This window comes from Boleophthalmus pectinirostris, unplaced genomic scaffold (genome assembly GCF_026225935.1).
Source record: "Boleophthalmus pectinirostris isolate CB_2022bp ecotype Guang Dong unplaced genomic scaffold, ASM2622593v1 HiC_scaffold_19, whole genome shotgun sequence".
NCBI classification, from domain to species: domain Eukaryota; kingdom Metazoa; phylum Chordata; class Actinopteri; order Gobiiformes; family Gobiidae; genus Boleophthalmus; species Boleophthalmus pectinirostris.
Genome location: NW_026571140.1, coordinates 12,798,947 through 12,821,921, shown reverse-complemented (window position 1 = coordinate 12,821,921; position 22,975 = coordinate 12,798,947). Strand labels below are relative to the sequence as shown.

General features: G+C 38.6%; 1 protein-coding gene across 1 annotated transcript in view; it reads left to right on the top strand.

Moving 5' to 3' along the window:
• The window catches only part of si:ch211-186j3.6 (neural-cadherin), a 545,061-nt gene that overhangs the window by 385,981 nt on the left and 136,105 nt on the right, over positions 1-22,975 (top strand). The window contains 1 exon segment of the mRNA XM_055154596.1: positions 7,303-7,517. Within this exon segment, the coding sequence (XP_055010571.1) occupies positions 7,303-7,517 (215 nt within the window).

The following is a 22,975-nucleotide window of genomic DNA, read 5'->3' as shown; positions in this document are numbered from 1 at the left end:
AACTATCAGTCTTACAAACAGCTGCCATTACAACAGACTGAACATATTGCTCAACTAGAAGAAATACAAGCCTGATGCGTCTTTTAAAAACAAAAATAAGTAACTGTTTGTAACCACCAGGTAGGCATGTGATGGGAAAATAATCTGATGTTCCTTGTGGTTCTTTTATAATCCCAGAGCGTGAACAAAGGCTACATCTACGCGTGCTATCTCTAAAACATGAGGTGTGCTGTCTGTCTGGAATTGGAAGTGTAGAGAGAGCGTCTGTGTGGAAAACAGTAGGTAAAGACATGACAAGCAGACCCATGTTTCCCATTTCTACCTGAGACAACAATGTGTCTGTTTTTATTGTGTTTTCTGATACTTAATTCATGGTTACTGATAATGTAGAGCAATGGTTTTCAAAGCTGATATTGCAAAGCATAAGACAGAGATCGCAAGATTATCTCAAGATATAATAAAAAAAATTATGCAGTATTTTATCTAATTTTACATTAAATTAGAAAAAATAAATAAAGGTGCACTGTGTTCAGCTGGGAACCCATCTGCCTGGAATGTTCCACAGTCTGATATTAAGCATCGATCCATCTCTCCTGATAGGCTGTTCCAGTGGCAAGAAAAATGGGTCAAATGCAGTTTTGTATTGTGCATGTTGTACCTTTAGTAAAAAGTGATATTAAAGTTGCACTAAGTAATTTTCTGATGGAAGGTTTTCCACCTTCTGGTCTCCATGGAGATATAAGTTATTTATTTACTGTAAGTTGCACTTTTTTTCTTGGCTTGGGTGGTCCTGGGACTTACACTGCGGTGCAATATATATATTAATATTCTCACACTGACTCAGTTTGTAGTACTACTATTACTCCTGTACCACTTTCACTTGGCTCTACTGCGCATGTCTCCTGCAGAAAGAGCCACTGTCCTGTCTGTATCATGTCAGTCGATCACACCATTACTTCTGTATCACTGAAATTGTAAAATTTAAGTGTCTTTAGTGAAAACCGAAATCATCCTGTCGGGATTCAGAAAGGTCAGAATAATTCTAACTGGAACTGATGCTGAGTCTGACGACAGCTACACAGAAGAGGAAGTGGTGCTCCATTTACCTCTGGAGGTCGTGGAGTTGCTCAGAAGTCACACTGAGGATGAAGAATTCAATGGATTTATTGATTTGGAGTGAGATGGAGAGTTTGGTAAACTTGTCATGTTATGTTGTTTATGCTATAGTTATGTGAAGAACCGTTAATGACGTTAACAGCCTGTTGTTCTCTATTTTATTGTTGTTACTATAACTATAAGTTCCTGGTCTCTGATCTTATAAAAATAAATTTCCCCCAAAAAGTGTGATATAGTCCGGTTCAACTTATATATGTTTTTCTTCTTCATTACCTCTTCATTACAATTATTTATTTATCGAGCTCAGTTGGTAACCGAACTGCCAACATTTAGCTCAGTGGTTGGCTGTCGAATCCCACTCTCGGCATAAAACATCATTAGTTAAGTTGTGCGATTCTAGCTCCCACAGATGAATATTGTCATTGTGTCCTTGGGCAAGACACATAACCCAACTCGACGCTAGTGTCTGCGTGCACTGGTGTGAATGTGGATGTGAACGGGTGAGTGGTTCCTTGTTGCAAAGTGCTTTGAGTGCCTTAAAGGTGGAAAAGCGCTGTATAAAATTGTGACAATTTACCATAATTTTGTTGCCTGAAACGTTACACAGTCTGACTTCTAATATATCTTATATAAGCACAGCTGTTTGTATTGCTCAAAAATACCTTGAAGGGGCTTACCGGTCCATAGATATGTGGCATCACATGGTCTGTTTCAGTGGTATGAAAAATGGGTCAAATGCAGTTGATGTATTATAATCTTTATTATTCCTTTATTATGCACAGGCAAATTGTTTCTAAATATATATGCAAATTCTTAACCACTCCCCTATCAACTAACACAACAGTACATAGCTGCGTATTGCGATAAGCCAAACTCAACCTAGTCGGACAGATGTGGCCCCAACACACACCAACTGAAGATTGAAGGAACATGCAGATAATCAAAACTCCGGGATTATTAATAATGGGATTTGCCGAGTGACAGTGGGATTATATTTCCCTGGGCCCATGTTAACAAATACAATTCCCCACAGACGAAATGAGCAAAACAAAGCTGCCTTAAGAGGATTGTGAGGGCACGAACATCGCAACTAAACTCAGATTGTCATGAGAATTAAGCTCAAGTTGACAAAATGGAAATACAGTAGATGTCATGCATACACTGTACGAGCATTTCAATAATTTTATATGCGGCACTCTGTAGTTTACATTTTTCCCATTTGCTTGTCTGCTCAGGCGTCCCCAGGTAGCTTTATTAGTAGTCATGTACTGAAGTGATGTGTTTCATGTAAAGCCGGTGTGGTGCATGTGTTCTGGTGGTGCGGAATTGTAACAGCTAATAATAATATGCAGATTACAAAAGAGGAAGCAGAGAAATGAAGAGAAAGAAAGAAAATTGTGAAAAAAATGAAACAAAACAATTTCTTTCGAGGAAGTTACCCTGCAAAGGTATTACAAAGTGTTCCTGTTTGGAATTATCTAGGCAACATCTTAAAATTGCATTGGGGGAAAAAAAAAAGTTAATTGTTTGAAGCCACAGTATGTAACTTTTTAGACTTTTTTTTCTTCATTTTGTTTGTGTTTATTGCACTGAAAAATGTAGAAAAACGTGTGTCTTAGCTCTGAGCAGGCTTTCATCTCCACAAACCTGACTCTTATTTGGTCTGGAGGACGGGCTTCTCCTATTTGTTGCCACAGAATTTGTTCCTTTCAGTATAGTCTCCCACAATATGACATAAAACTCCTCTATCTCCATTAAGCATGTTCAAAAGAATGATTTTAACTATCTGTTTCCATAGATTCACACAGGTGACATGTTATTCCCAGAAAGTTACATACTATACCATTACACTGCACTCTGTAATTTTCTCACGGAAGGTTTGCCAAATGCTGGTCTCCATGGAGATATCATTTTTTTTGTCTGAAATGTTACACAGTATGGCATCTAATATCAGTAGCGTGTGGTGACTTCTATGGGTAAGTCAAGCAATAACAATAACAACCAATCACAATTTAATAACACCACATTTTATGCACACTACACTGCAAATGACTATTTATTTTACTGACATATTAAATTCATATACACTGGGCCAGTAAACGGTATACAGAGTCAAATTAGAGAGACCTGGACCTACATACTTTATTGTATATTGGACTGTATTTGACTAGCCAGGCTTGCGCCACCTAGTGCCTCCGCTCAGTTTAATTTCTCTTCAGCGATTGGGTCAGGAATCAAAATACACCAGACGGTTCACGAAAACCCCAGAAGTGCACAAGCCCATCAGCGAAGAACCATGCATTTGATTGGCAACGATTCCCGAGATCGAGGATTTAAAGCCGGAATAAAGAGAATGTTTGGTGAATTTTATCAAGGGGAACGGCGTTATTGCTCTTCTTCCGACTGGATTAGGCAAAAGTTTAATATACCAGTTAGCCCCGTTAGCGGCGCATTACATACGTCACGACCAAATAGCAGAGATTGGTTAAATGAAAGAAAGTACCCACCTACCATCGAGCAAATTAATTCTAATGCTGCGAGGTCAGACGAAGGGAAGCCAGCTGTATTTCACACCCTCTTTGTACGAATAGGGCTATTTGTGGCCTTCTGTACTAATGTTGTCTATGTAATTGTATATATATGCATGTAGAAACCATATGAATAGCATATGACAACTCTACACATGTGTAATCCACTTAATACACAAACTGTACATCCATGAAGAACATGAAGTAAAACAACTAACTGGCTGGTCTTTTCGGTTGTAAGAGCGCATGTAGAAAGCCCAGAAAGTTGTGCTCTCAACAACAGTGTGTCTCCAGGCCTGTGTAGAAGGGCAAAACTACATGGGACATTCGGAATCGTGGTTGTTACAGTTTGCTCAGTGAGTGTAGTGAAGGACACAGTGCCTACAGCCATGACAGAAGTGAAGGGAAAACAGGATTATTTGGATATAATTTGAAACTATTTAATATTACTTTTGACATACGATGATTTTAGACAGTGGTGACCGCACACCACTGTCTAATATATCTTGCATAAGTACAGCTGTTTTGCTCAAAAATACCTTGAATGGACGTACTGATCTATAGTTCTGACCCGTATCTTGGTCTTGCGGCATCACCTGCTTGTCTCTATGTAGATCATATTGCTTTTTCTGAAATATTACACAGTTTCATTAAATCTGTCTTGCATTCATTCAATTACAGGTGTATTTGCTGCTCAAAAATACCTTGAAAGGGCTTGCTTCTTCAAAAATCTGACATGTATCTTGGTCATGTGTGCACCTTTAACTTACTGGGTTTCCTCTTTTTGATGGGAGGACCAGATTGCATTGGCCTTTGTACATTCATGTCAGTTTTCCTCCTATGTTTGTTGTGCCGCTGGCAGGGAAACAAGCACAAGGTACACGTTTGGATGAGAAATGGGTTTTGTATGTATTCTCTGTGTGTGGCCAAGCATTATCACAACAAGCTAAATATGGAGGGAGGCAGCTGGAGTGTGAATAACATCCACCAATGAGAAACAAACTTATTAGATGCAGAGCAGATGCCCGCGAGAAATACCTCCAAGCTGTGAGCGGCCTGTGGATGCAATTTGTATATCTCGTAATTGGTACCAAGCAGCATATTGAGTATGGAGGATTTTGATATGTTTTTGTACCTTCATATGGCGCTAATAAAGAACGACAGCTGAAACAATATGACAAGTTGGGAGCAATCACAGAAAGTCCTAATTTGAGGTGGATAGTTGAGTAAAAATAAGCATAAACTTCTTGCAAGCCAATCAAACAAGAAATGTATTTATTCCTAATAAATCTGTGTATCATTCATTCAATTGCTTTTCAAAAAAAAAAAAAATAATAATATTTTCTTCATTATTTGATAACGGCCGTTTCCCGTTTCTGTGACTTAAACTGTGATGCAGGACTTTTGTGCCACATATGGACTGAACTAGGACTAAAACAGGACTAAACCAGGTGTAAACCAGGTCTAAACTAGAACTGAACCAGGACTGCACCAGGACTGCACCAGGACTGAACCAGGCCTAAACCAGGACTAAATCAGGACTAAACCAGTCTCAGTCCTGTTCTGGTCCCATTCTAAATCCTGGTCTCAGTCCCGGTTTCAGTCCTGGTCCTGGTTCTGGTCTGGTCCAAAGTCCAACATCGTAGTTTAAGCCGTTATCCTTTTTTTCAATTATTCATTTAAACACAAAATCAAAAACTGAAAAAACTAATCGTTATCCTTTTTTTTGATTTTGGTTTTGGAGACAAATAATGAAGAAAATAGTTTTTTTGTTTTCTCATTTTTGGTTTTATTTTGAAAAACAAATGAACGAATCATACACGAATTCTAATAGCTTCTGTACTTACAGTATGTGAACTATGTTCTTTCATATTAGAGGGTATTATGCAAATTATTCTTTTTATTATTATTATTTTTTTTTTTTACTTTTGATCATGAGGAAGTTGTTTCCTCATCAAAAACATGCCTGAAGACATTTAAGATGTCATCCATGCATGTTTGAGTAATTTAGCGATCTCTCCTAAGCTCTACTCGAACCCTCCTTAAGGTTACTATAGTGCAGTGTAGTGTAGGTAAGGTTAGTAACAATGCAGGGAGCAAATGGTGGGGAGATTTAGAGCATTAAAATGAAAGTGAAACTTGTAAAACATGTCAGTACTTTGTTTTCAGCGAATATACCAGTTTCAAAACAATGAAAGGTAACATGGTGATCTAAATACTGTGTGTTATGTGCAGTTAATATCCCATAGAAGTACAATACTCCCTCTTTAAATGATTTCAAAATAGCAGTTTGCACAAAACAATATAAGGGTGAGCAATAATGACAAAAATTCTTTCTTGAAAATTCTTTTTGGATTATCCTAATATTATTTTGAAAGACTGCACTGTTAATTACATTTTATACGCTTTTTTATATGTTGTCATTTTAACATGTAATATTGTCCACAGAGAAAGAGACAGTGTCTAACTCAAATACTTAAATGTAAGATACATATTTTACCCTTATTTTAATTTATTGATGCAATTGATGCACTTTTACAAATGGATTATTTTATTTGTATATTGTTTTTAAAAGGAATTCATACTTTAGTTTATGTCAACATTAGAGGCTAGGGGGTGAAATGTCTGGCTAAAGAACACAATGGTAGTGATTATATTATTGCCAGCAGTGGGGAAGCAAACCATCAACCTTCCAGTTAGAGGGCAAACATCCGTGCCAAGTGAGCAGCTGCTGCCGATACGAGAGCCTCATGACTCGAATCCAGTGAAAGTTAATATTTAAACCTTATTCATTTTTCATTGATGTGACCATGATAGAAGACACAGAGTACAAAGACAGACTTTTTCATCCCAGTCTCTCACACTTTTACTGTAACTTTGGGCCTATCCACTCATTATCAAAGGCAGGAAATGTAAAACACAGACTTTCACTTCTGCCAAATTCCGATAACATTTATTAATGAAGGGACCTGAAAAGTTAAAATTTAACTCGGAGCAGTAGAACAAATGAGCGCTGGGATGTGGAATTGGAGAAAGAGAAAGAGATAGAGATAGAGAGGGGGAATCAGAGAGAGAGAAAGAGAGGGAGGGAGGGAATGAGCGAGGAAAAGCGTGATAGGGAGAAGGAGGAGAAAAAGAGAAAGAGGGTTAGTGAAGGGAAGAAAAAGAAAGGTTTAAGGAGGGAGAGATGAAGAAGTGAGAGCGGGGTGAGAGGAAAAAAGGAGGGAAGGTTTGGGTGAGAGAGCAAGGAGGAAATGAGAAAAGAGAAAGGGGGAAAGAGAGAGAAAAAACAAGAGAAGGAGAGGGATAAGGAGGGAGAGAGAAAGTGAGTTTTTTTTTGCAAATGATGTGAGATTCTCCCCGTGGTTTTTTGCACTAATGAGCACATCTGCATCACACAGACGCTGAGATAGCCAAAGGGAAGGCTGTCTTCATGAAAAAAAAAAAAGAAAAAAAAAAAACTACTACACTCCTCGATTCTGGATGTGAAAGGAAAAGCACTTGAAAGAATGAACTGTAGTATGAAAAAAAGAATACAGATATTGAGATCAGAACATCTCCCTCGTTGACCCCATCTGTCAAAAATCGGTCAAACAACTCCAAAATCAAGGGGTTCATTCCGTTTACTAAAACATACAATTTTGCTTTTCCCCCCTAGGTGCCAGTGCCCAGCGCAGTTCGAAGGGCCCGAGTGCCAGCAGAACAAGCATAGTTTCCACGGCAACGGATACGCCTGGTTTCCTCCCATGATGCCCTGCTTTGAGAGCCACGTGTCACTGGAGTTCATCACGGACGTGGCTGATGGATTACTGCTGTACAGCGGCCCCCTAGCGCAACTGCAGGCCTGGGACTACGAGGACTTCATGGCCATAGGTAGCACTAGAACACACACACACACACACACACACTGACCACGTTTACATGATGTTTTTAATTCTGATTTAATTATTCTCTAAATTATTCTCCTTTGAGTTTACATGGAAATAATAATTCCGAATTAAGGTTTACATGGAAAACATGTTAAATCAGCTTTATTTAATTCCGCTCAACATCTGGGGGTTCTGATTGGACAGGCACACAAACATATTTATGTCGACCGGAAGAAAACACACATTTCAGCTGCTACTGATTTTTTTTTATCATCTTGGTTGTTACGTGTGGGGATGCGTACCGCTTTTCCCCCGTCCATACAAACTGGGGAACAGCTGTCCAAACCCAGACTCCTGAACCAGTGGGAGCAGCTCCGGTTCAGGTCGGGCCCAGATGAGCTGTAGCAGGGAGTGGTGTTAGGTGACTCTGCCTCAGAAGTGTTTTCCCCGGGAAGAACCAAGTGCAAGGAGGACGGACCGCTCAAAACAACAACATATAACAAACCAAAAGGGATTTATGCTTCTTTCTGGATGTTTTGCACCACCTTTTTGCACCACCTCAGAAGGGGAACCTCTGAACATGATACAAACTTTTCACCATATTGCAGTGCGTCATCGCGTCAGGAGTGTGGACCAATGCGCATGCGCTGAACAACCGGAATTATTTTTTTAAATAAAATAATTAATCATAAATTATTCTGTGAAAACTTTTCACGGAATAAATTATTTCTGCTTTGAAATCAGAATAAACCACCCACTTAAATCGGATTTAAGTTTAATTCCGAAGAATCATTAGGAATTAAGTGTTTACATGGTCTTTTTAAAGCAGAATACATTTTTATTCTGAATTAAATTGTTTTTAATCGTAATTAAAGCTCTCATGTAAATGGGGCAATTCACACACACTGGGTTTACATGCACAGAACTTAGTGCGCTAAACTACAAAATGCAAATTTTATCAGCCCTAAAACCTGTCAGAACACTTTTGTCATAGTCTACATGGAGGTCAAAGAACCAAATGGGTGCATAAGAGGGGCTAAGAGATGTTCAGGGGCGCCTAGTAATTTTGCATTTGCAGTACTACCAGTCAAAAATTTGGATGCACCCTCTCATTCAATGTTTTCTTTTTTTTTTTCTACATTTTTATATACATATAGAAGACATCAAATATAAGTAAGATCTATGGAATTATGTAGTAAAGAAGAAAAGTTGAATAAATACTAAATATTTTTCGAGAAAGCAAAGGATGGCTACTTTGAAGATTTGAGTTAGTTACCTCTTTTTTTCTGTCTTCCTTCATATATTTGATATCTTCTGTTTGTATATAAAATGTAGAAAGTAGTAAAAAAAATAAAGAAAAAAAAACATTGAATGAAAAGGAGTGTCCATACTTTTGACTGGTGTAATTGCTAGTAATAATAATCTGGAAAAAGTTATGTTTATAATATGTTATAACAGTGATATCCAACCTGTAGCTCCTGTAGCTTAAAAATCACCCAGACACAAAGAAAATGTGACTATACTGACTCATGTGTGTCATGAATGGTCTCCACATAACAACTTTCTTTAATTATGCACTCGTTTTATTATTTCCAATCACCCAAAAAATGGGTATGTCCCAGTTTTTTATTTTGGAAATCTGGTCACCCTAAACTTTGTGTACTAATACGTGGATAAAGGTTTATGTTTTATAGGTATCTTGCTGTTCCCCATCTAAGGTTTTTCTATGATCAATTTCTTGTAACTGCTAAAATAAGTAGCTTTTTGGCATTTTCTTTTTATAAAAATAGCTCACCAGAAGAAAAAGGTTGGAGACCTGTATTATAAATAGGGCAGGGCAATAAGGCCTAAAATTTAAACACAATATGAATAAGCAAGAATATAAAGAAAATATTACATCTGCTATGATGATATAATTGAGGATATATAAGTCTACTCAAAGGTGCACTATGTATTTTCATGTGAAGTTTTTTCTTTTCTGCCATGTCTCCAAGATGATATTAATTGCTTTAACATTGCTTTTAAATCTTCCTCACTCTGCCTTACTACACACTATCTATACCAACTATTCTATCTTGCATTTATTTAGTACAAAACATGCATTTACACTGTGAGCTGGGTCGCTTCTCCTTGGATCTGACCTGTAACTTGGCTTGTTATAGTCACCTGCTTGTCTCCGTGGAGTACGAGGTATACCGTCCGCGAGAAAAGTTATATCGTGCCCTTTTAATGATGGCTTTTATAATGTTTGTACTTATTTTTGGAGCTATTTAAGCCATATCTATAACCGTATATCACCAGAGAGATGATATGGCCCAGCGCTAATCATCCGAACTTTTCTCTTATTTCACGTTGCTGCTCCATTTGTTCTTTATCAGCTGAAGCCTTATAATGTTTATTATAACGGTTTTAGCTCAGGGGGAGATTAACTTACAAAGAGAGTGCATTTAAACTTAACGTGAACAATACTAGGATTTACTGTGGGAGGATAAAGCAGAATTTAAAATAATAGGTGATTATAATTATGACAGTAGTCCTATAATCAGGGTGAGCACATTCAAAGTGGCTTTGAAGCTGTTTTTTTTTATTTTACGTTAGGATCCATTCTATCTGTAAGTGGTAAATGTCAAGTTGAAGTTGGTTAACTTTCCTGTGTAAATGAGCCTTTGTTCCAAACACAGTAATCATTTTGTACTGTACTTCCAGGATGCAGGTCACCACCATAGATAAACATACTTTTAACGACTATTGTTTGGCATTAATACTGTAGTTATTCCCAAATTCTGAGGCGCTTTTCAATTGAATAAATAGATCATTTAAATGAGAAGGTCACTGTTGGAAAGGAAACCTCAAATGCCCTATTTAATGCAGGAAACAGTGATAAAATCCCACTCTCTTCCCATTATTTATGGATCTGCTCTCAAATGCAAATGTGTGTCCTTGGCACATGCCCTACTGTCCCACAAAGTTTCATGCAAATCAATATGGTTTTAAATAGTTTTTTTCTGCATGACAGACAGACAAAGAGGTGTTCCAGCTAATGGTGGGTTTTGCTCTCACTTTAAAATACACAAAAGAAAACAAAATAAAGTCATGCAAGGTTTGTAGTTTGTAGGTCTTCCACATGAATCACAATTCAACTGAAACTACAATTAGGAAACCAAACATTTTCAATAATTTAAGTTACGTCTCTACTGCATAAAACAAAAGACTGTTCTGGTAAAGCTGATAACCCTCTAGTTTAGACATCTACAAACCTGTTCTAAAATGCATGGGATTCTTCTATTAGTTTAGCAGTTCATATTTATTTAGTTTTAATGTGTTAGTGCACAGTAAACTGAATCTCGACTTTAAAACATAAAAACTCTAATTGCAAACACAAAATTTCCCCATATTTATCTACTGACTTTCAATAGGCTTAATTAACTGCGATATATTAACCATGACAACTCAGTGCAATATTAATTCACACCTAATTCTGTGCCTTGGTCCGTCCAAGTTGCAGGCGAGCTGGGTGAAGTGTTTCGCAAGGACACTCCAGCAGCAACGCCAGCATTTTCTTTCACATTTATTCTCTATTTTAATATCGCATGGTCTTAATATCAAATTTAGTTATAAATCATTGGTTAATATCTCTTTTCCTCCTGTACTCTTCAACCAGCCTCACACCTATAGAGCCTGCACCCTCCACTCCATGAAACAGTGGTTTAAGTGAACACAATAGAACATGAAATGTACAAATGAGCAGCCGGGGGAAATAGAGCACACGTTATAAATCTCCTTGTTCAGTTATCCTAGCGACCTGGCCATTGTTAGCGGCACAATTTAAATCCACTCCAGGTGCTATTCCCTAGATGCGTTAACTCAGCACGACCCGCAGATTAAAAAAGACAGTTATTCTCAGACAAAAGCCAACCCCGTACCCTCCTTCCATTGATCTTATCGCAGCCCATGCATTTTGATACCGTTTGATTCCCCTGTCAACCTACACAAATCCTTCCTCCATATACAGGCCGGTGGACAGTCAGCTGGCTTTGATGAACAACACGTGAATACAGAATTGAATTTGTTAAACCGGTTCCTCGTCTAATTCCTCTGGGGCGATGTTGCTGTTGTGTTGTAAATTATAAAGGGTTTTGAATTGCCAGCATCAAGCATGCATTACTTACAAACAGAATGAAGTCCTCTTGATATATTTGGTGTTGTTTCATGTGGTAGATGTTTAAAAGGAAGGATGTGTAGCCTGCATTCCTGCTGATAAAAAAAGAACTACAATCGCAAATGAACCTGGGTTGCCAGTGTCTAAATTTCTTGTATATAGAATTCTGTCTCTGAGCTGCAGAGGCTTCATTAGTACTGATTAATGTTTGGCTGCAAGTGTAGTTAGTGGGATTTTATATTATATCATATTTAGAAAGAGTTGTTTTTAGATTGATTTTCCAATTTTAGTCACTTTTTGTCATAGGAACTGGCAGCCCAAATGAGATACACATATGAGGCACATTGTGCTTTCTGACTGGATAATCAGCATAATTTTGGTACAGGAGATGGTCAGTGCCAAGTTGTAGGACAAAAACACAGTTTGTTTTTTAGCTAAGCCTGCTGCTTAGCTATATTGGCCACGTGTGCATGATATTTTTTTGATTCTTAATGAATTGTTCTGAGTTAAATAGTATGAAATTTAAATATTCCCCTTTGAGTTTACATGGAAATAATAATTCCGAATGGAGGCTTACATGGAAAACATATTAAATCGCCTTTAATTTAATTTCGCTCAGCATCTCGGGATCGGGGAGGGTTCTCATTGGACAGGGACACAAAAGCATTTACGTCTACCAGAAGAAAGCACACTTCATCTGCTACCAACTTTTTTGGCATCTTGGTTAGTCGTTACGTTACCACATGATACATGATACACACTTTTTTCGCAGTCGTTCCGATAAAAAATAAGCAGCAGCATGAGAATTCCCTCATCACGCTTTACGTCTGTCAGCTGAGGAAGAGAAGAGAAGGGTGCTGGAGAAGGGAGGAAGAAGACAAACTTAGGTTACACTGAAACATATCACCATATCACTGTATCACTGTATCACCGTATCAGAAACGATCTGTGTCCAGACACATCGTTTCTGCAAGCCTTCCCTATCTAACTTCCCTATTACATTTTACAGAAGTAAGTAAGTAAGAAGAAGCAAGTAGTTCTAGCTACACTGTTTCCCATTTGTCTCTGGTTTGTTAAAACTGTTTTCCGCAATAGTCACATGACCGATATCACGAGCCTAGCGAATCAGGAAGGCCCAAATCACACGTGGTCCACGTGGTGACGTGGTCCAATAAGGACGCAACTAGAGCTCCTATGTCAGTGTATCAACGTTTTCAGTCATCCACACAGTGCCCAATCAGATCTGTACTCAGATGAATTCATGGGAGCTGGCAGCACCAGATTGTTCTGCCTCTGGATTAGTGTGAATAAACACTGCATTTGCAAGGAAAACGACTCAAATACGTACTAGTGTGGATGGGGCCTGAGTCAACGGCTGCTCTACCTCGGCCCACTCCTGCATCCCGCTAGCAAATCTAAAGAGCAGTGGATGAAAGTCCGAAGCTAGGACTGGTGGAGCTATATCGTCCAGATCATGTCAGAAGGGCGACCCAACGAGCATGCGCTGAACAACTGGAATTATTTTTTGAAGAATAAATATTTACATGATTGCGGAATAAATCAATTTGGCTTTAAAATCTGAATAAACCACCCACTTACTTTGATATTAAGTTTAAGTTAAGTTTCCAAATAATAATTTTCATTAGAAATTAAGTGTTTACATGATCTTTTTAAAGCGGAATTAAGTTTTATTCAGAATTAAAGGTCTCATGTAAAAGTAAGTAAGTAAGTAAGTAAGTCTGTATTTATATAGCGCTTTCACAGACATTTCTGTCCCCAAAGACGCTTTACACTTTATTCAGCATTATTCATTCACTCTATACCCTGGTGATGGTAAGTTACTATTGTAGCCACAGCTGCCCTGGGGCACACTGACATAAGCGCGGCTGCCATGCCACTCGGCGCCATCGCTCCGACCACCACCATCACTCACAACACTTTCATACTAGGCAAACTGGGCAAAGTGTCTTGCCTAAGGACACAATGACTGAATTGATTGTATTTTAACTGACCATGACTGTCAACTGTTTATGGAGACCTATGCAGCATGTTTTGGGAAGAAAAGTGACAGTATTCTCATCACATTCTTCTGTCCTTGTTCATTGCTTGTGAACTGAGAGGTTTTATTGGTTATTCCCACTGTCTGTGAACAGTTGTTGAATTTAAAGACTTGGCCATGTTCATGAAACTTGGACTTAAAAAAAACTGCTTAGGCGCTCTGTTCCTCTGTTCTCTTAACAATGTGGAAATACCTCAGTTCAGCTAACCCAGCAAATGTTGGTAGTTTAAACCTGCCTATCTGTGCTGCATACTGTTGTTATACCCTTGGGCAAGACACAGCATGCTACCTGCCAGATCAAATACACCGGTGATACGAGTGTGACTGAGAGATTAATGAATAATGCAATGTTAAGTGTTTGCACGGTGAAAAGGCGCTGCATACAACCCATGCATCTAAATTATTATTAGCGAAGTTAAATAAATGCATAGGGGAAGTGTCTGGGGAGGGGGAGGTTTATGCACGGCTACATGAGCAGTGAAATTGGAGTCTCGCGCGAACCATATGACGGCGGTTCCCAAAGAGTTAATGAGTTTGTTAGTGGAATAAAGTCAGATTTGTCAGCGTGCGGAGTGTAATTACAGTCAGGGCTGTACACATTTAGAGTCGTAATTAACTTGTTTCAGGGTTCACCTCCTGCGTGAGACAAATCCAGAGACATGCCCGGGTTGTGATGGAGATTAATACTGCGACGTGTCATATCTGCAGATAGATCAACATACTAACAGGATTCAACAACAGAGCTATACAGTGTGTGCAGATGTAGCCTGGTAATCCACGATAAACCACTGCCTGTTTACACCAACTTGTGTCTAATAATGTTTTGGTGAGGAGAGAACAAAAATCGATGCCAAAATAGAAAGTTAGAGTGGTGTAAACACTGTAGAACTACATAGTGTTATACAACTTTATATTGCAGTTCTAGTTAGAGCTTGCGGTTAGTGCAGTTTGAGGTTTTAAGGATAACTTTTTATTAGCTTAGTCGTGAAAGGAAAGTTGTTTCTAAATAAATATATTTTAACTATATTTTAACTTTTTTTTGTTGTTTTTTTTTTCACAAGTGCATTTTTACAAGAGCGAAAGGAAGAGTAAGTGCATATAGAAACGTGACATAGGCAAGGTTTACAAGACTGGGGTTTGTATTCAAATGCCTGTCAACGAAAAGGGCAGATGCAATAATAATAATCGTCATAATGAAATGTCATAGTCTTAAAATCTATACGCGTACAATGAAAGCCACTAGACATTACACACTCATAAAGAAGCACTCTATAGGGTAACGTTTATGTCTCATGTAATGCATTGGATTTATGTTGCATCTTTCAAGACACCCACAGACTTCACACTGCATTATTCATTCACTTTGTGGTGGTAAGCTTCTACTGTAGCCACAGCTGCCTTGTGGTAAACTGACAGGAACAAGTCTGCTAATCTGCCCCGAAAACCACTTACTCACCTCATTCAAGCAAAGTGGGTCTTGCCAAAGGACACAACAACAGTTTTGCCTTAGACCCTCTGCCATCTTGTTGTGGCATTGGTATTCGACGATGCCGTCCCATCCAAACCAAGCCTAATTTCAGAGATCAGGCATCGTCAAAGTAGTACGGACATATTACTATTATATTGCCAGTTGTATTTGCTAGTACATTCTTGAAAAAGCTGAAGTAGTAGATCAGAACACTATTTATATTTGTTTGACTGACACAGACTCTCAAGCCACAATGTGAACTCAACAACAACAGAAGGAGACTCAAACTCGACACTAACTGAGCGTACAAAGAAAGTAAATATCCTATAGGTCTAAATACATGTCAGGTCTGTTGAGTCTCTGCCCAGAGCCCCAGTCCTCACTTTTCAAACATACAGTGCTGTTCTTTTAACACTGTGATAGTGTGTGCAAGCTGCACCCAAGGCAGGACTCGGAGTGCCATTTCTGCACAGTGTCTGTTACTTTCAGATAGACTTCAGTAGTATTACAGGAACTGTAATAGAAAAGTCACATTCTATTCTGAAATGCAGACAGTTGGTTCCTTTATGAATGTCAAGTGCACACAAGAAGCTGCTGATCTCCCTTTCTGACTTTGAGCCAATCTGTATCAACTGTGTGTTTCTGGGTGAGACAGTTCACCTTTTCAAACAGGCCTGGTTAAATGATTCTGCCCATTGAATCTGATCAGATTCCCCTCTGTTTGACTTACATTCACATTCTCAAAGTCTTATTGAAATGCTGCTTTGCTTTTCTAAATCTGCCCACTCATCCAGCCTTTACCCTGCTGCAGGGCAACTGCAGTGAGCCCACCCTGCTGTGCAGGCCTGAGGTGTTATCACTCCACACATACATATGTGCACATGCAAATTTATAGCCATACAAAGACATATACATACTGTACAGACATAAATGTGCTCACACAAGCGCTGGAACATACAGAGGCATCCAACATCCTCTGCACACAGTCATTTCCATGCAGACAGCGAGATACACAGGCTGAAGTGTGAACATGTGTATGGACGTGTACCTTACCTGACCTCATGTGGGTTAAGTACAGATAAAGGTTCATGTAATGTGCTTGTACATCTGTGTCCATTGTAAGTCTTTTTTCTGACTTATTTTACATGTAAGTCTTAATATCTCACATCATCATGTCTGTGGAAGATCTGAATGAGTGAAAACGGCATACACTATTATTTTAAAATGTCGTCAGGTGGCGTTGTCAAGTTAATCTTAAATTATATTGCGGCTAAGTGTACCATATTTAAGATATGGCCAGTCATGGACAACCCACAACGGCACCCACAACGGCCTTGTTATTTAGATCCTTACACACTAGACTCTATTGCATAAAACTTCCTCACAAAAGGGAGTGTGCTGCGTTTTATTGGTGGTCTATAAAACCCCCAAAGTGTGACCACAGGGATGGGAAGGACAAAACTCTGTCCCTATTATACCTGCTATTACCGCATGGCCCACATCCAGCAGTGTCAGGATAAGATATAGCTGAGGGACGTTTAATATGCATCACTTTCTCAGGCGATATTTATAGGCCAGAGTTTGTAATGAACACTTCTCCCTGCCACAGACTGACATTACATTCTGACAAGTGTTGTCCTAGCTGGCCCAACACCTGTCTGGAGTGGCATTTACTTTGACATTGTTACAACCAGCTGTCATCGCTTTGGCGGGCCTCTGCTGCTGACCTGATCTGGAATACAGTGTGTAGGATTACTGGGAGGCAGAGGGACATAAATCAGGGTTTAACTGTTTGATAATATGTCACACTAAGCACAAGTGTGATTTTAACAGAAACAGATTATACAGTATACAGTAGGGAACAACTTATGTCATAGCAACTCTATATTACACATTTCTAGAAAGGAATTATCATTTGCAATAATGATATGGTTTAGTTAGCAACCATTACATTATTGCTTTATCTTATCGTTGTTTGAGAGTGTTGAATAATACATATTTGTAATGCTATAGTTTTAATCGGACACTTCATTATCTGATCATTATTTTATATTATTGTCTTTTTAAATTGCAATAAAAAGCAAACAAACAAACATTGCAGTGCTAATTTCCACTGCCCCATTATGGTGCGTCGCTGTAAACGTCATCACAACAAAGTGAAGTGCGGGTAGACCAAGCTGACAGCCCTGTCTGTGGATAGCTACAGTTAAAGATGGTGAGTAGTGGATTTGTGCCAAAATGGCTGCACGATGCTGCTGAATGCTATGTGTATTATTACCCATAGACTGTATATATGAATGGGTATAGCTAGCCCGCTCGCCATCATGTTCCAAATAGGAAGTGAGCATGGATGAGTTTCCAGCTCCCTTGACTCCGGCCCCAGTTCACTTTATATTGAAAAAACATCACCTTTCTCTCCATACCTGCTGCTGTCAGGCTCCTCATTTTGGTCTTAAAATGTTTGTATTAACACACTCTACATGATCCTGGTGTTTTTTATTTTCTATTCCTAATATGAAACCTGACTCCAAATTTGCCCCATAACTGCTAGCCTCAGTGAGCTTCATTTGGTCTTCTCTTTATACAGTCTATGTTATTACTGCAGAACAAAGTACAGAGATATAGATATTGGTTGATTGGGGACGAGGGGGATTTTCATGACTCATTATTCATTATTTCTCAATTACTCATTACTCAAACATGCATGAATCACTCTTAATTCCTGGTGTTATCTTTTGTCATTGTTAGCTCAGTTCTACTACAAACATGGTGAGCCATTTTCTCAGGTGGTCCTTGGCATGTAACAGTCTTCTAATCTTTGTCACAAAAATCATTGTTGACAAAATGAGAAATCTACAATTTGTGCTTAATACTATTTGTCTTGCTCCATTGACTCTTCACTCGAAGTTGTCAGTCAATAGTTGTCATGGGACCTGCGGGAGTGGGTACAGTTTAGCCTCACTTAGCATCGTGTAAGGCTAATTGCCTGATCAGCAGGGCCCAAGTTTGACCTCTACGCAGTTAGCCACAATTGATCGTCCCACTAACGATTTGTGTCTGTAAAAAGTCACACAATAACAAACATGACCGGAAGCTCCCCTTTACTCCTGTGATCATAGACAGGCATTGTACGGCCCAAATCCTTAGTTCAGCCAGTCAATGAGCAAATTAACAAAACAGGACAAATCTGTGTGATTACATTGGGGAGTTTTTTGGAGGTTGGATCAAAGACTGTGGATAAGTACATTTAAATGTCTTTAGACTTGACTAATTCTGAAGGCAGATTCAATATCGTAACTGATTCTGAGTTTCTTTATTGTAGTAATCTGGCTCCTGAATGTAGAGACAGATGTAAGCATTTTTAAAACGAGGCAGACTTTTGACGAGATGAGCACAAGTTTGGAACCATGACGTGACTTTTACAAAAAAAAAAAAGTTCTATCCAGTTGTGAAGCAACTATTAGAATCGGACTGATCAAATTGTCACAACAGTGGAACAAGCCAAAAAAAATCAAACTGTTGTTACATCCAGAGAGAAAAGCACAGGCATCTTCACTGTCCACAAATTCACAAAGTGCTTACCTTCTGCACGTTTTTCACAAACAAAATAGTCTGTATTGGCACTAAAATAGGCTGCAGTACGGCTGTGAGCGTCTCCGTGTTTGTTTTGGTTTGTTTGGGTGCTTGGTCTTTGGCACAAACCTCAATGCTGCTTTGTGATTGGTCTGCTCATCCAATTAACCGTACAGCAGGCGCACTCCAAGATGGATTCTTGTGAGTTTGTGAACTCAGAAATATTATGAGAATCCATCTTGTTGTGCAAAGTTGAAATGAAATGAATGAAAACAAGATCTCAATCTCATCTCATGGGGTCTTGTGGCACAAGATCCTGTGCCATCCGCATTAGCATGTGAGAGCCAAGTCCAGAGCGTTCAAACATGTGATATATGTTTTATTTGTTACCCATGTCCATATGTCCATTGCCACATCTGCTTCTTCAATGAATAATGTAAACTTAACATACTAAACGAGTGTCTGGATGGGTCATTTGGGGGTTAATGTAACTTGCATTGGCCTGAACGTTCTTAGTTCAAAAGGTTAAACATACTGGAATCTTTTTAGTGTTATAGGTGACTTTTATTTTCTCCTTTTAAACATGGTGCAATTCTGTCCTCCTTATTAAACCCATAACTGGAGTAGTGTTTCGTTTCATTCACCCAGGTTGGTTCATTCCATTTTGTGACAGTGTCTCTTTGTGAACAGTCCATACACCATAACCACACATTCAGTTTCAGCTCTCAAATTTCTTTACATCTACTTGCCAGCATTTGGTTACTAAAATGGCTGCTATTCTGCTTACTATATTCAAAGCAGCACTATTCTTTTTCCATAAATACGAGACGTTATTTCAAGTTTGAAAAATGTCAAACGCCATTGGCATTGCAAAGTACCCAAAAGAATATTGAAAATATACCTGCTTTAAGACACCAGTAGCAAACAGCCCATGAAATCAAATCTTCAAGTTGATGTCCAAGAAACTTATTTTTTCCTTGCCAAAGCCCTACGCCTTAGCGGTTTACAAGTACTTAGCTGCATATTCACTGTCACCCACTGGGCTAGCTATTGTTGTTTGACGGATCCTTTTTGAAAACTTTCTCTCCCCCCTGCCTGGTCACACACCCACCGATCTCACACAGTGCTTACCTCTCTGGACACTGCTTTGTGTATGTACAGTAAATGGCTGCACATATAGGTGAAACCCACGCACTGCCTTGATTTGCTATGCTATTTATGCAGTCCATACGCTCCCAGCTTGACTTGTTTGCATCTCCCCAGCCGTCTAAGGGAGCGACATTTTTCATATTTAAGACCGCCATTCACCGCGCCACTCGTTCACAAAGCATATGCGCTCCCTCTCTCTCCATCTCCCTTCCATATATCTTTCAGGCTACGAGCAGGAGGTAATGAATTAGGTATGAGAGGAGAGAGGAGGAGGCCGGTCGTGTGGGGGGGAACCCTTTAAGAGCAAAGTCTTGTCCTAACCCGGGTGCAGTCGGGGCAGTTTAAAGGGATGTGCGCTCCTGTAAAGATGGAGGAGGTTGGGTTGGGCTGCCAGCTGCTCTGCCTGCACCGGCCTTTCACATGCGTACAGTCAGAGGCAAAGGTCTCCAGCGATTTCACTCCGCCAGGTTTCACTGAGCTTTGACAAATCTGCAAAATAGTTCTTCTTTTTTATTCATGCAGCCATTGAAATCTTTTAGGGTCATTTCGAGTTTGAAAAATGAGTGAGGTAATATAAATCGTTTCTGCCCACATAAGCAATTTAATGAACTTTTAGAACTTTTAGAGTTTGACTTTGGTAATGTAATCTTGTGTTAAAGTTATGATAGTTTGCTTCTTATTTTTTGTTTTTATCAGACAACTCGAGAATTACCTTGACATGTTTTGGGAAATGCAGCTTTCGAATAAAGTTGTCTGACTAAAAGAAATTAGATGCCATCAGTGAAGGTAGTATGAGAGGCTGAGGTGGCTGATGATTCTGCTGTTGTAGTAATCACAGAATGGAGGAAAATTGAGGCACCTAGATAGGGTATGGTTTCATGCTTTTTATTTTGATATTAGTAAATTCCTGCTTTGCAATACAATACTAATAAACTGAGAAAAATCAGATCAAGTTGGAAGATTGCGAAGACCACACTTTTTTTCCCCCAGTTTTTTACCGTTTACTGTTGACCAAAATGTATTCTAAACTTTTGATTCATGAAAGTGTTCACCGTTGGCAGATATAACAGCTGAACACACTCGTGGCTCGTTCTTTTTACAATAGAAATCAAATATTCTTCAGAAAGTTCTTCCCAAGTCTGTTGCAGAAGTTCCCAAAAAATGTGTGTCACTTGTAGGTTTCTTGGCTTTCACTCTTCTGTCCAGTTCATCCCAAACTAACTCGATGGGGTTTAAGTCTGGACACTGTGCTGGCCACTCCATGTTTTCGTTCACTGTTTTGTTCTTTTTTCCTGAGGTAGTTTTGGCAGATCTTGGACTTGTGTTTTGTTATATTTTATCTTTTTTTTTTTTTTTACTTCTGGCTGTTCAGTTCTTACCTTTGTACCATTTCAAGCTATTCATTGGACTTGCACGATTTGAATTGCAATAAATAACTGGAAAAATTAGGGTGTTCTAAAACTTTTGATCAGTAGTGTATAATAATGCAAATTGTTGTTTTGGAGATATTCCAGGTTATAATATTAATAAATTAAATCAAAACTTTGTAAAACTCGCAGATGAAAATAAAAAGAACAGCATATTCTAAAGTAATCTTATCTAATTATTTGTGGGTATTAACATATTGGATCAATTAGACACGCTACTGAAATGTAATTATATACACTGCAACACTGATCTAGAAAATAAGCGAAATGTAGCATAACCACCATGACTCAACCTTCTTGGCTACAGAAACTTCTCATAGATATTTTCTTAACAAACTGCATCCATACAATAAATCCATGTATCAGTTAATATGTTTTTGACAACTTAAACCTGTAATTATCACGTAAGAGGGTCTGCCATCTGCTTCCTTTGATAATTAACTAAAAGTGTGAGTCAAAGTAACATAATGGTGATATCTCCACAGGTACATGTAGAGGTGTCATAACTTTAATTGGAACAGACTCCAAATAAACACTGGTTGTATTGAATCGAGTGATCTTACTATAACTTTGGAACTTACATAGCAAAACTTGATCGGATGTGCACACTAGTTGAGGTTGTGAGTTTGATTCTCAGACCTTTTTCATATTTATTCAGGTAGTGGTGGTTTTCAGATTTTAGAATGTGATGATGTCCTTCTCCCAGATGGAGGCAAGATCCAATTTTCCTATTCATGGGTTTCAGCTTTCTGTTATGTGCAACATTTGGAGGACTTTTTCTCATTCAAAAGATATACTACTTAGTTTTAAAATGGTCATCACTATGGTAACAGTCATCCTTTTTCATCATTCTGAAATCCATGTATTGATTACATTGTACTTTGCCATGAAATATCCAAAAGCTAATTTCACAAACATTTTACCTGATGATAATAATTTTAATGATAATTTTTCTTTTAACATAGCTGCCCACATCTTTATTAAAGGTCCCATATTGGGTTGTGTTTTGTTTCATTCACACTAGGGCTGAACAATTTTAAGAAAAAAAAAATTAACTGCGATTTTTCTGGCTGATATTGTGATTTGAATTTTATCCACTATTTTTTTCAAATCCAATTTCAGTGCACATGAACATTTGCAAACATCACATAAACTTATACTAGAGTCCTGCACTGATGATATGACGTTGGACCATAAGTATGCATCAAAACGACGCAGACAGCAAGGGAAAACGACACAGACAATAAGGGATGTGATTGGTCCTCTCTACCACCCCTCTACATATATTTCCTGTACTCCGCTGTAATGATGAGTAATAATGTGTTTAATGCAGCTTTGCGCACATTTGTTTATGTTTTACAGAAACAAAACATGGCTTATTTGCATAAACTAAGCGCTGATAAAAACTACTCTTTCCTTGTGCTCTGATGCGGTCAGCTTTTGTCAGACTAAAGGACACGACTCAGTGGAATATATCTGTCTCTCTTTGACGGAGGATGTGCTGATGATGGTGAGTCTGTTTTGTGCTTCTGTCATCATGGAGATGGTTCATGTTCCTCCTAGCATTGTGGCGGTGAATTACTTCGCAGAGCATAGACCTTGACGCAGATCCGTAAATTCATAAACT